The 12,832-nt window shown below is 46.3% G+C and overlaps 1 protein-coding gene across 1 annotated transcript in view; it reads right to left on the bottom strand.

Annotated features, from left to right (window-relative positions):
- Positions 1-12,832, bottom strand: part of LOC119399293 (nucleolar protein 12) — a 56,760-nt gene that overhangs the window by 30,915 nt on the left and 13,013 nt on the right. The window contains exon 2 of the mRNA XM_037666107.2: positions 7,382-7,580. Coding sequence (XP_037522035.1) covers positions 7,382-7,580 — 199 coding nt within the window. The remainder of the gene's footprint in view (positions 1-7,381; positions 7,581-12,832) is intronic.

Genomic DNA, 12,832 nt, shown 5'->3' with positions numbered 1-12,832 from the left:
TTTGTTCACGTGCTTGTACTCGTTGCTGAAATTTGTGTGAAATTCCCTCTCTGCAGCTCGGCTATTCCTCTTACGACGCAAATCGCGCGGTTAATCAACTGGTGCTGGTCGCCTTCAATGACGCCTTCCAGGTCTGCTGATGTCTGAGTGCCGACGGAAATGACAAAGGAGCGAAGGGGAATGGTGACCTGGTCTTCCAGCACATTCACGGCGTGCTTTCCTGGCGGCGTGTGCGGCGCTAGTGCTTTGTCTGCGAACAGCGTTATCGACTCGGATCTCAGATTGATGACTGCACCGTGTAAGCTTAAGAAGTCCATACCAAGGATGACATCTCTTGAGCAATGCTGCAGGACTACGAAGCTCACCGGATAAGTCTGGCCACCAATCGTGATCCTTGCCGTGCAGATTCCAGTTTGTGTTATTAGGTGGCCTCCAGCTGTCCGGATTTCGGGTTCTTCCCAAGCGATCTTTACTTTTTTCAGCTTGGATGCGAACACTGCATCCACGCTCAGAATGCCCAGCACGTGCGACCATCTGCAACTATTGCCGAAAGACGTTTCGCCTCTGTTTGTCGCTCCCGCAAAGAAAAATTAAACAAACTGGCTCCTATCCACCTGGATACAATTGTCACGCCTGAGAACACTAAGTACATGGACGTCACTGTAGACAATTATACTGCCTCTGGTGCTGAAGTTTCTGCAGTCCCAGCCGATTTCCCTGCAGTACCCCTTCAGCTCGACTAAGTGGACAACTTGTTGACAGGTCCCAGAGGGCAACCGCTTCGTGAACTGGAATCATACGTCACCCAGCTCTTGTGGCAAGGGAAAGGATGTGCCCAGTGACTCTATGGAGTGTAGTCACTCACTACTCCGCTACTGGGTTTCCCCATGCTGCAAGCATTAGAGGTTGTCAGATTCCTTGGAGACATAGCGACTCCATAGCCAAAGCACCATGCGGAACTGTTTAAAGACCTCAGCATGCTAAAAGATTGGTACCACATCAGACTCAAACTTAATACCATACCATTCTCACTTAGCGCATCTAGACGTATTGAGGGCGAGCAGTTACGGAGACACCCTCTATTGGGCGCACCTCGATTGCGTGCTAGGTAGGATAACACCGCTCCCCATAGGTTTTGCTGTCGCGCTCTACAAAAACACCTTGGGGAAGCCCTCCAGGACATTTGCAAACACTTTCGAAACGAAATACGTTCCTCATTGTCAAAATAATAATTTTTGACGAACAGAGAGCACAAGGTTGTTTACAGTCACTGTATCTTTGCAGAAAACGGAGCGCCCGCTTCACGCAGTCACCTCGTTGGAGACCTTGAACCGGCTTCTTGCGTGAAAGACAGTCAGTTGCTGAGTGCAAACTATGTGAAATATCTCGTTAGAGTAGACTGCCTGTATAACCAAGTGGATTAAAGGGACCGACAACTGATTTCAGTTTTTTTACGGCGCAACAGGAAGCTCACCCTTCGTAGCGTTTGTAGCTGCAGTGGTTTATCCGAAAAGCACGTAGTTCAATAAAACTTGTAACTGGGCGAGTTGGTTCATACTTGAAGGTAAAAAAAAACTGGCTGGCTGGGCTTTGCCCAGCCAGCCAGTTGGCTGGGCTGGCTGGGCTTGCCCCAGCCAGCCCAGCCCCTGCTGGCTGGGCTTTGCCCCAGAATCTCCTCTGGCGAGATAAAACCTGGCGGTTGCGGAAAGAAGCACGCTTCGGCGTATACTAGATGTGCGACTGGCGTCGTGTACGAAATACCGCTGTCTTGTGGGAAATCTTACGTGGGCCAAACCGGGCGCTGCGTGAACGACCGTACAAGGGAACATGAGCTCTCAATTAGGAATAATGGGAACGCGCATTTACCTGCGCATTGCCAGGCTTGCATGTGTGCACCGGTTTTCGCGAACATTAAGATATTAGGCAGGAGTAAAGATACTACCGCCCGTGAACTGATGGAGGCGTTCCATATATCTGCAAGAGGGAAGGCATGTGTTAGCGACACGTCCGTATCATTGTTTGCTAGTGAACGTGCTTTTTTGAGTGCTTTTCTGTAACCGGTTAGATTTGTGACCATGTGACCACGTGCTCAGGATCATCCGTGTATCATGAGTATATATTGGAGGTTGAAGATAAATAAAAGTTAGTTGAAAGTAGCGCCTGTCCGTGTTCAGTCTTCCTGTGTCCCTGTCTTGTTTATTTGCGCTTACCAGTTTTTTTTTTACCTTCAAGCACGTAGTTATTTTATAAGCAGTATTTTTCGACCTGAAAGGCTCCAAACACGCATGGAGGCTTGCTCCAGCAACGCTGAGAATTGACAGCGATGCCGCTAGCCCTCGTGAAAGCTGTCGTTGTTCTGCTTTCGCAGGAGTTACTGTAACTATGCTTAACCACCTTTATTTTCAGCTTTCCAACAATTTTTGAAAATAGCAAGCTGTTACAATGAGATGTGTGGCTTTATACACCTTCCCGGTATTTGTACAGCGTTGTGTGCGCCTGCGCTCAAGGTTGCCTGCGTCTGTGTCATGAATGGCTTGTCCCGGCGTCGTTACTCTCTCGATACACGAGCCAAGCCAAGTAATCGAAAACGTAACTGTGCATATGCACAGCCGCACTGAGTAGTAGCGCGCGTCATTTCTGAGACGAAGTGTAGGTAGCGAAACTATGTCGCTCCAAAATCTTAGCGACCTGGAAACTGCGTGCACAGGTTGCATGAGCACGCTGAAAAGTTGCTCAAAACGCGCTGACGAGCATGGGATCATTATGTCACACGAACGCAGCGCCACTTTAGTGCATACTACTAACGCAGGCCTATATGTACATTATTATGGAGTAATACCTTTTAATACAAAGAAACGAACAATATTTCAATACTAACAAAAAAATCGTCGACCGCGTACAGCAATCAACGGTCACGTGGCCGTCTTCATCGGATCATTCATGTTTTTTCCGCCAGAGGCGCCACAAGTCATTTTTCGCGACTTTCAATGAAGAAATAAAAATATAAATCCATCTCTCACGAAAAAAACAGGGTTGGTTTGAGTCAGTGCAACGGACAATCTTTACATCGGTGGAGTCAATTCATTTCATATTCTGGGCAGTTGTCGGTCCCTTTAATATAAAGAAGCCTCAACCCAGCGATCGCACGGGTTCGCTTCGATTGATGGTGCTCCTGCATGTATAAGCGTCTGCATGTATGTTCGTACTCATGGCTTCGCTTTTGGTACGAGCGTGTTTTGGCACCATGCTGTGAAGTTTAGGCTGCAAAATTGTGAAGTTTAGGCTGCAAAATATTAGAATTGGTGAGTACACAAACAACTATTGTTGTGCGGACACAATCAGAGCAGTTCAAAAACAATTTCGTTACAACTACGACTTCGGTGCGCCTATGGCAACTTTGTGATGCGCCTTCCCGACGATTCAATGTTTCATGTTTTTTTTTTTTTTCAGTTTAAATTCATGTACGGTTCGATGTCATTTGACAAGTTGTCTCACACTGCATATTGATCGGTTGTTTCAGCAAGCAAATGCCACTGCTTCTGTTTCTTAATTCAGTGCATTCGTTTAGTTTGGTGCTCACACAAAGCATGAGCAAATGCGATACCTTTCTCAATATGCTCCTTAATTATCATTCCCTTTGCATTCCACTGAACTCGCTGCTCTCTGTCATCAACCGAAGGTTGATGATGACAGACCATGGCGGCCGCATTTTCAGTGGAGGCAAAAATGCTTGAGGCCCGTGTACTTAGATTTAGGTGCAAGTTAAAGAACACCAGATGGTCGAAATTTCTGGAGCCCTCCACTACAGCGTCCCTCATAACCATACCGTGGTTTTGGGACGTTAAACCCCAACAATTATTAATTATCTCTGCCATCAACAAATTGATAGAGCAAAGCGTCACCACTTCGAGATTGCTGGTAGAAGGAGAAACAATCTATGAGGCCAAGCATGCAATGCCAAGCATGCAAGTGCTTGTTGCACACACAAATCGCAGCCGATGGCTGCCTTGCCGGTTCTTAGGTTCACAACCCATGTTTCACACAGTTTCTTGTGCCGCGGGTACCGGTGTAGGTAGGCTGTCACAGAGCTTCATTGCGTACGCCCGGCACTGCGGCACCGAGCAGTAGAGCAGCATGTTCGTCGGATTCGGAGGCAGCCACTCTATTACAATGGTTTCAATTGTGTTCAAAATGCGAGAAAACCTCCGTATTTGAACAGACGCAGCGCAGGTGGAACTTGAAACCCGTTTTCAAAGCACGAGGCAGCGCTCCACAAGCAGCCAACACGGCCGCTGAGATCATGTGATCCGTGCCAAGCACGTCACACCAACGGTGGCGCTGGCGTATCCAGTGGTGGCCCTCGCACCCAATACCTATGCCATTGCAAGGTGTGGTTTGACAGAAACTAGACAGAATAGAAACCGAAGGATTCATTTATCGGATAGATAAACCAACCTCCTAGTGTGCGGGACTCGCAGTAGTTCCAAAATCTTCAGGTGGTTACCGACTTTGCATTGACCTCCCTCGGCACGCTGGTCATGTGACCTGCATTGCAGAGCTGCTCTGGTATCCTCCTCTTCTGGTCACGTTACCTGGCTCTGCTCCTGTGATACCCTCTTCTCCTGGTCATGCGACCTGGCTTTGCTCCTGAGTGATACCCTCCACTCCTGGTCACGACACCCGACTCTGCTCCTGTCTCATACCCTCCTCTCCCTTTTCTGCTGAGCATGTCACCTGGCTCTACTCCTGAGTGACACCCTCCATTCCTGGTCCCGATATTCTCCTCTCCCCTCTTCTGCTGACCATACGACCTGGCTTGCGCCCCTCCACTCCTGGTCACAACACCTGACCTGTGTCATACCCTCCTTTCCCCTCTTCTGCTGACCATGTGACTGGCTCTGATTCTGCATGACACCTCAAGGCTCAACCTAGAACAGCTCCGCTGTTACAACTTCACCGCTTCACAAGTACAGCATGAGGCAGCCGTGCCTACGGCAAATCGGACACTGTCTGCGAAGTCAGAACCCAGCAGCATAGCCACTTTGTCAAGTAAACCTGTAGCATGTCATGTTATTGGACAGACATGCACAGAGGCAGGCCCTGCGAAATAGCAAGACTGGTGCAGTTCATTTTGTCTACTGCCAGAAGTGCAATTTCAGCATTCATTTTATTTACGCAATGCACATGGCACAAAGTTTTTTTTGTCGGCTGTGCAGGCAAAGCACGTTGCCAACACTGGATAGAAAGGTAGCCCTAATCAAAGCAGAGGAGGACAAAATCTAGCATCGCCCAGTCATTTAGCATCCCTTGTATGCGCTTTCAATGGTGTTTAACAAGCACAAGCTGCTTTGAGGCTCCATGTTTGCAAATGTCGAGGCTGCTCACATGGTGTGGCTGCATCATGCGAGAGCAGCCAAACACAACCTTCCTGTCAACACAACATTGAGAGAAAAGGCCAATGCTCTGGACTCCCGGATGTGCTCCACTGATTTCACCTGCAACAGCAACTGCTTTGACCGTTTTATGAAGTGAGACAACACAGTGTTGAAGCCTGCAGAGGGCAAAAGAAACAGTGTCGATGCAGCTACTCAAGAGGTGCAAAATAAAGCTGAGTGCAGCGGTGGATGATGACCGGCAGATGCCATGTGTGACCTTCCTAGGTCCAAGTGTTACTTGCCTTACTTGGTTGCTCTGTACTGAATAGAAGGCAGTTCCACAAAACGCAGCTGCTTGATAACTCTCGTAAACTGTTGCGAGTGAAAGACGTAGACAGGGAACACAAAAAGACACACACGGACTGCTCCGTGTTTGTCTTTTTGTGTTCCCTGTCTACGTCTTTCACGCGCAACAGTTTACGAGAATGACAAACCAACAAGCCCAAGTCAACACCCTTCTTCATAACTCTGTTATGTTTGCTTTTTCTTTAAGGCCTTCAGAAGACCCAGTTTAGAAGCTCCTGTTAAGAAGCTGGTAGCAGTTATTAAGTCTCTAGATATAAGTGAAGTTTTTAATGCAAGTAGCACAACTTTTCTTATCTCAAAAATCCACATCTATAAAAAAATTTTTTCTAGCTTTCACTACTTGAGTTAACAAGGCGTTACCGTAAATAAATAAGCATTGGTCAAATAAGAAGACAGGACTAGAGAAGCAGCTTGTGGTGTAGGCTACAAAACACGAGTTGAAAATCTATTAAAAATTTTACATACGACATATAGAAGCTATATATACAAATCTTTTCTTGTTTTCGTATCTCGCGATGTGAATTGACAAGGTCAAGAAACGTCGAATGCACCAACCCAACCGCTTTCATGCGTATACATCCACCGTGGCACTGTTCGTTTAGTGGTTCAAGATACAATATGGCATGTTAACGTTACCAGTTCAATATGGCGGCACCAAAACCCATCCATAAAATAGTCTATAAGATGCCCTCCTTGCTAAGTTACACTGTTTTTTACACTCCGCTGTCTTTTAAAAGTTACACCCATCATTTCTTGTACCAATGCCACTTCTTCTCAAGTTTCTTTGTCGTTCTACAGGTTCAAAACTGCTAAATAGTACAATGGTTGCACATTTCCTGCTTTAGTGACCGGTCATAAGTAGAGAATGTGAAACATCTCATCCCTATTGTCCAGTGGATTTTCTTTACATGAGTAGGCTCCTGTGTTAATATTTGGCCTAGATAGACATACTCTTCAAATGAATCAAGACTGAAATCGATGGTATGACGAAGCATCGTCTGGTTGGGAAGGAGCATGAAGAAGAAACGAAATGAAATAACGCCGACCGAATGAAAGGTTTTATAAACATTAAAAAAGACGTCTTGGCTACCGTACGGTAGCCAAAACGTCTTTTTTAATGTTTATAAAACCTTTCATTCGGTCGGCGTCTTTTTCAATGTTTATAAAACCTTTCATTCGGTCGGCATAATTTTATTTCGTTTCTTCTTCATGAATCAAGAATGCAGTTGACAATTATGAATTCTCATTCTGTCAAAGGGCCCCCTAGCGCTGACTTCTGCATTCGCTACTTGTAATTGCTGTGTTACATATCTTTCTTCCAATTCCTGTTACACTATAGCACAATTTACCTTTGTTTAGAAGAAGCCGAACGGCCCTGTAGAGGTGTTCTGTGACCCTACACCATGCAATATCATCCTGTTGATAGCCTCTGAAGGTACTTTGAATGAATACATGAAAACAACTTGACATCTGGCTTTTTCACATTAACTATCTGAGCAGAATTATTATCCAGTATATAGGTGTTGAAATTACGCTACTTATGAAGCTCACAATTCCTGTGGAAACAATAAGGCTGGCGGTAACAATCACTATATGTTGGAAGCCCAAACATTGTTGCTCAACACACAGACCACTGTTACCTCTGCTTATCGCTGTCTGTGGTACGACCCTTCTCAATCTCGTCGGTGATTCCATCTTGGTCCTCATCGGCTGCCTGGTTGTTGCCAATGTGGATGTCCCCATAGAGGTCGCAACTCTCAAGGTTGGTCACAGTAACTGTGTGGTCGGGCATGTCGTACGTCACAGGCTGCTCCTCCCTCTCTACATCGGCTGAGCTGCCTGCAATAGAAAATTTCTATCATTTAATTATCCGCAACAAGCAGATGGCTTAACAATGTATGCAACAAGATTCAAAGAGAGAGAGCAAAAAAGAGAAGCTTACAAAAGTAGTGACTTGAATTTTAGAAATCCTCGCATTGTTTGCATTATAGAAGCAGCGCAAAAAGACGTAGACGAAGAATAAACAAGCACACAGGACGAGCGCTGACTCGCAACTCAAAAATTTATTTGGAAATAACATCGAAGAAAACAACAAGAAAAACAACGAAAAAACGAAAACGTGTGCAAAACAGCGTGTCTAACAGCAGAAAACGCTAATCTAGTTACTAACATAGGCATCACTTTACAGTACATGTGCCAAGTAGATAATCAAACTCTTTTTCTGTCAATGACAATGATGGCTGACTGACGCATGCGTCTCCCATTCTTTTGATGTGGAATGCCTCTATCACCTCTCGAGTAATCTTGCATTTGTGTGATGACAAGACGTTCGTGTCTGAAAACACTGGTAAACAGCCACACGTGCAACAGTGCGATGCGAGATGTGAAACATTCGATTTGTTCAGTGACTGGTTGTGTTCCTTTAAGCGCACGTTAAGGCATCTGCTGGTTTGCCCAACGTACGAATTCCCACAAGTGAGGGGTATCTGGTAGACGACCCCACACTTACACGGCACATATGTAGGCTTTACATGGTTTGTTCCACAACCTTCATTATTAACATCATTCTGCTCTATTTTTTTCCTACCGAGAGGACAAATTGCAGAAAATTTGTTAGGAGCAGAAAACACAGTTCTAACCCCGTACCTATTGCCGACATTAGTCAAGCCATGGGTAAGTTTGTGTACATAAGGCAACACTGTTACTTTATCGTATCTCTGCTTATCATCGCATTTCTTGGAACGATTCTGCCCTTTCACCCATCTCAATAGCCTCTCGCTGCAACTTGATAGCACACAGTTCGGATAACCCGCTTGCAGAAGCCTCTGAATTTGTGTAAGAAAACTACGCTCTATCCCATGTTCACAAGACTTATGCAGAGCCGATTTTAGGGCGGAGTAAGCTATTCCATTCTTTATCACTTTTGAGTGTCTAGACGAAAATGGAAGTAACGGTTTCCGCGATCTTGGAAGATATTGCCAACAAACATGGTTCTCCTCAAATGAAAGGCACAAATCTAAAAACTGTAATATACTATTCTTAATCAGCTCAAGCGTGAACTTCAATCCATTGCCATATTGACGGAAAACTTTCAAGATATCGGCTGCCCTTCTACTATAGTTAATACAAGGAAAAAACACTATGTAGTCATCTACATATCGGAAAACAGAACCAGCCAAATCTTTGAGGTTATCCTGAAGTCCTCGGTCAACTCGGCTTAGGTATATGTCACTTAACACAGGGGCTACTCTCGAGCCGATGCATATACCCGTTTTTTGCACGTACAACCCATCATTCCGTTTGACAAAACTGTTGTTAAGATAAAACATCAACAACTCAAGAAATGCTTCCAAACTCATCCCACAACGCTGCGTAAATTCTAACTCGTCACTGTGTTCCGTAACTGCTTCCTTGACGCTGCGCATAAGTTCACCTTGTTCGAGCAAATAAAAGAGATCTTCGACATCAATACTAATTGCCCTGAAATTTCCTGGGTTGTTGTTAGATAAAAATTTTACTACTTCCTCAGAATTCTTCACTAGGTACGGTTCATTGAGACACAGCGTTGAGAGTGCTTTCTGTAGAGAAGACGATACCTTATACTGCCAAGTTCCTTTTTCTGAAATTATAGACCTAAAAGGCACTTCCGGTTTATGCGTCTTAGCGATGAAGAACAAATCTAGGTGAAGACATTCCGTCTGCTTCACGCTATCTGCCAGACGTTCAAGACCCAGACGTTGTAACAACTGGCATGCTTGCTGTTTAACCCTTTTAGCATTTACTTATTTGGCTACGAAGTTCCTTTCCACAGCAGAATTAGCCTTTTCCAAAAACATTTGATTTGGCAACACAACAAAAATCCCTTCTTTTTCAGAGTTCAGAACCCTTAGCTGGTCACGTGCAAGGGAATTCGCAACACGAACAATGTTCTCTGACTTACGTCCATGAGTCTCCGTTCTAGCCAGTACATCAACACATTCCGAAACACAGCCTGGTCAGAGGTCGTCCCTGACACGCCTAGATATCTCTCTAGAAAGTGTAATCTTCTCAGGTGGCGACAAAACTGGTTCACTTGCGTACTTTGGTCCTTTCTTCAGCATCTGATTTGCCTCTTCCGGGAGTCTGGCACCACCCAGAACCAAGACATTACCACTTGACGGCTGCGTCTTGCTTTTCTTTGGTAACTTGAGGCGCACTCGGGCCCATAAGAACTCAGTCGTATGGTCCGCTGTCTTCATCCAATCCTGAAAGGAGCGTTGTTGGCCACCCAGAGTCCTGCCTTGGCCGCACAAAACTCTGAGCTTGTCCTTGAGGAAACGCACCTGCCGCCACATTTCGGATTTCAGAACACGGCAAACTTTTCTTGCATGCCCTGGTGAAGGCTGCAGCACTCTGAAGAAGACGTCTTTTTGCGCTGCTTCTATAATGCATACGTACCAACTAGCCCAACTTTCTATCCGGCTGCAATATATTTCTTGTACACCGGGCTCTATTCAGTGTCACGACACTAACCTTTCCAATGAAGCAAGTATTGCTTCTCTGATAGCCATAACTGTGTGCAGAGCAAGGACAATAACATGGTACAGCAAACAGGGAAAATGCCCTGCTGAGGTGGAAGTCTTCTTCGGAGTGCTGCAGCCTTCACCAGGGCATGCAAGAAAAGTTTGCCGTGTTCTGAAATCCAAAATGTGGCGGCAGGTGCGTTTCCTCAAGGACAAGCTCAGAGTTTTGTGCGGCCAAGGCAGGACTCTGGGTGGCCAACAACGCTCCTTTCAGGATTGGATGAAGACAGCGGACCATACGACTGAGTTCTTATGGGCCCGAGTGCGCCTCAAGTTACCAAAGAAAAGCAAGACGCAGCCGTCAAGTGGTAATGTCTTGGTTCTGGGTGGTGCCAGACTCCCGGAAGAGGCAAATCAGATGCTGAAGAAAGGACCAAAGTACGCAAGTGAACCAGTTTTGTCGCCACCTGAGAAGATTACACTTTCTAGAGAGATATCTAGGCGTGTCAGGGACGACCTCCGGCCAGGCTGTGTTTCGGAATGTGTTGATGTGCTGGCTAGAACGGAGACTCATGGACGTAAGTCAGAGAACATTGTTCGTGCTGCGAATTCCCTTGCACGTGACCAGCTAAGGGTTCTGAACTCTGATAAAGAAGGGATTTTCGTTGTGTTGCCAAATCAAATGTTTTTGGAAAAGGCTAATTCTGCTGTGGAAAGGAACTTCGTAGCCAAAAAAGTAAATGCTAAAAGGGTTAAACAGCAAGCATGCCAGTTGTTACAACGTCTGGGTCTTAAACGTCTGGCAGATAGCGTGAAGCAGACGGAATGTCTTCACCTAGATTTGTTCTTCAGCGCTAAGACGCATAAACCGGAAGTGCCTTTTAGGTCTATAATTTCAGAAAAAGGAACTTGGCAGTATAAGGTATCGTCTTTTCTACAGAAAGCACTCTCAACGCTGTGTCTCAATGACCCGTACCTAGTGAAGAATTCTGAGGAAGTAGTAAAATTTTTATCTCACAACAACCCAGGAAATTTCAGGGCAATTAGTATTGATGTCGAAGATCTCTTTTATTCGCTCGAACAAGGTGAACTTATGCGCAGCGTCAAGGAAGCAGTTACGGAACACAATGACGAGTTAGAATTTACGCAGCGTTGTGGGATGAGTTTGGAAGCATTTCTTGAGTTGTTGATGCTTTATCTTAACAACACTTGTGTCAAACGGAATGATGGGTTGTACGTGCAAAAAACGGGTATATGCATCGGCTCGAGAGTAGCCCCTGTGTTAAGTGACATATACCTAAGCCGAGTTGACCGAGGACTTCAGGATAACCTCAAAGATTTGGCTGGTTCTGTTTTCCGATATGTAGATGACTACATAGTGTTTTTTCCTTGCATTAACTATAGTAGAAGGGCAGCCGATATCTTGAAAGTTTTCCGTCAATATGGCAATGGATTGAAGTTCACGCTTGAGCTGATTAAAGACAAAAAGAGAAATCTCCAACCAGAAGGTTTATTTTAAAAAACCCGACGTTTCAAAGCCTGACCGGCTTCTTCTTCAGGGGTGAGATGGCCCAAGGTGCACGCGCTTATATGCGCTTTCTTGCCGACAGTTGCCGCAACCCTAGAGGGGGGGCAAGGTCCCCGTGGTGCGGTTGATGTTTTCCGCTGTATTCTGTATGTGCCACGACTCGAGGAGAAGCTGCCGGCGCCAACAGCTTTCCTGTTCCAGGATCACCGCATCGTCAGGACTAATGCGGTGGTCACATTTTTCGCAGTGTTCCGCTACTGCGCTCCTTTCGCTGTTCAGCTGACGCAGATCGTTCTTATGCTGCCGCATCCTTTCGCGGAAGTTCTTTGTTTCCCCGACGTACGCGGCGGGGCAGTCTGAACACGCGATCTTTGGGAAGGGGGAAAAAACGACCGATGGTGGTGGTTGGCTTGTGTGCCACGCCGACCCCCGCCTTTCCCAGAATGCGCACTAATGTTTCGCTGGTTCCCGCGATGTAGGGAATCGGCACACGGCGTCGCTGAGGCGGCGCCGCTGGCTCTCTACCCCCACCGCCCTTATTCCTGCGCAGGGCCTTGCGAATGAACGCCTTTGTATAGCCGTTGTCGCCGAGATCACGGATTATTTTTCCTTTTTCTTCCTTCTGCCGTCGTGGAGACGAGCAGATTCTTTCGGCCCTTTTCACGAGGCTTTGTACAACGGAGAACTTGTGGCAGGCGGGGTGATTTGAGCTGACGTGGAGGTAGCGTCCTGTGTGTGTTGGCTTCCTGAAGACAGAGAAAGAGAGGCTCTGACGTTGTCTTCTCACCAACACATCCAGGAACGGGAGGGTTGAATGGATCTCCATTTCCGCTGTGAACTGAATGTGGGGATCCACGGAGTTCAAACGGGCGAGCAGGTTGCTGGCCTCGCCGGATTTCACCACGCAGAAGCAATCATCTACGCAGCGAACAAACAACTTGAGGCTTGGGGTCACACACGGCAAGCGCTCGCTTTTCGATGTCCTCCATTACGAGAGCTGCCACTGTTGCCGATATCGAGGCCCCCATGGCTGTCCCACTGGTCTGTCTGTAAAACACGTT

This window comes from Rhipicephalus sanguineus, chromosome 7, assembly GCF_013339695.2.
Source record: "Rhipicephalus sanguineus isolate Rsan-2018 chromosome 7, BIME_Rsan_1.4, whole genome shotgun sequence".
Classification (NCBI taxonomy): domain Eukaryota; kingdom Metazoa; phylum Arthropoda; class Arachnida; order Ixodida; family Ixodidae; genus Rhipicephalus; species Rhipicephalus sanguineus.
Note: the sequence above shows the minus strand (reverse complement) of the source record. Positions and strands in the feature narration are given on the sequence as shown.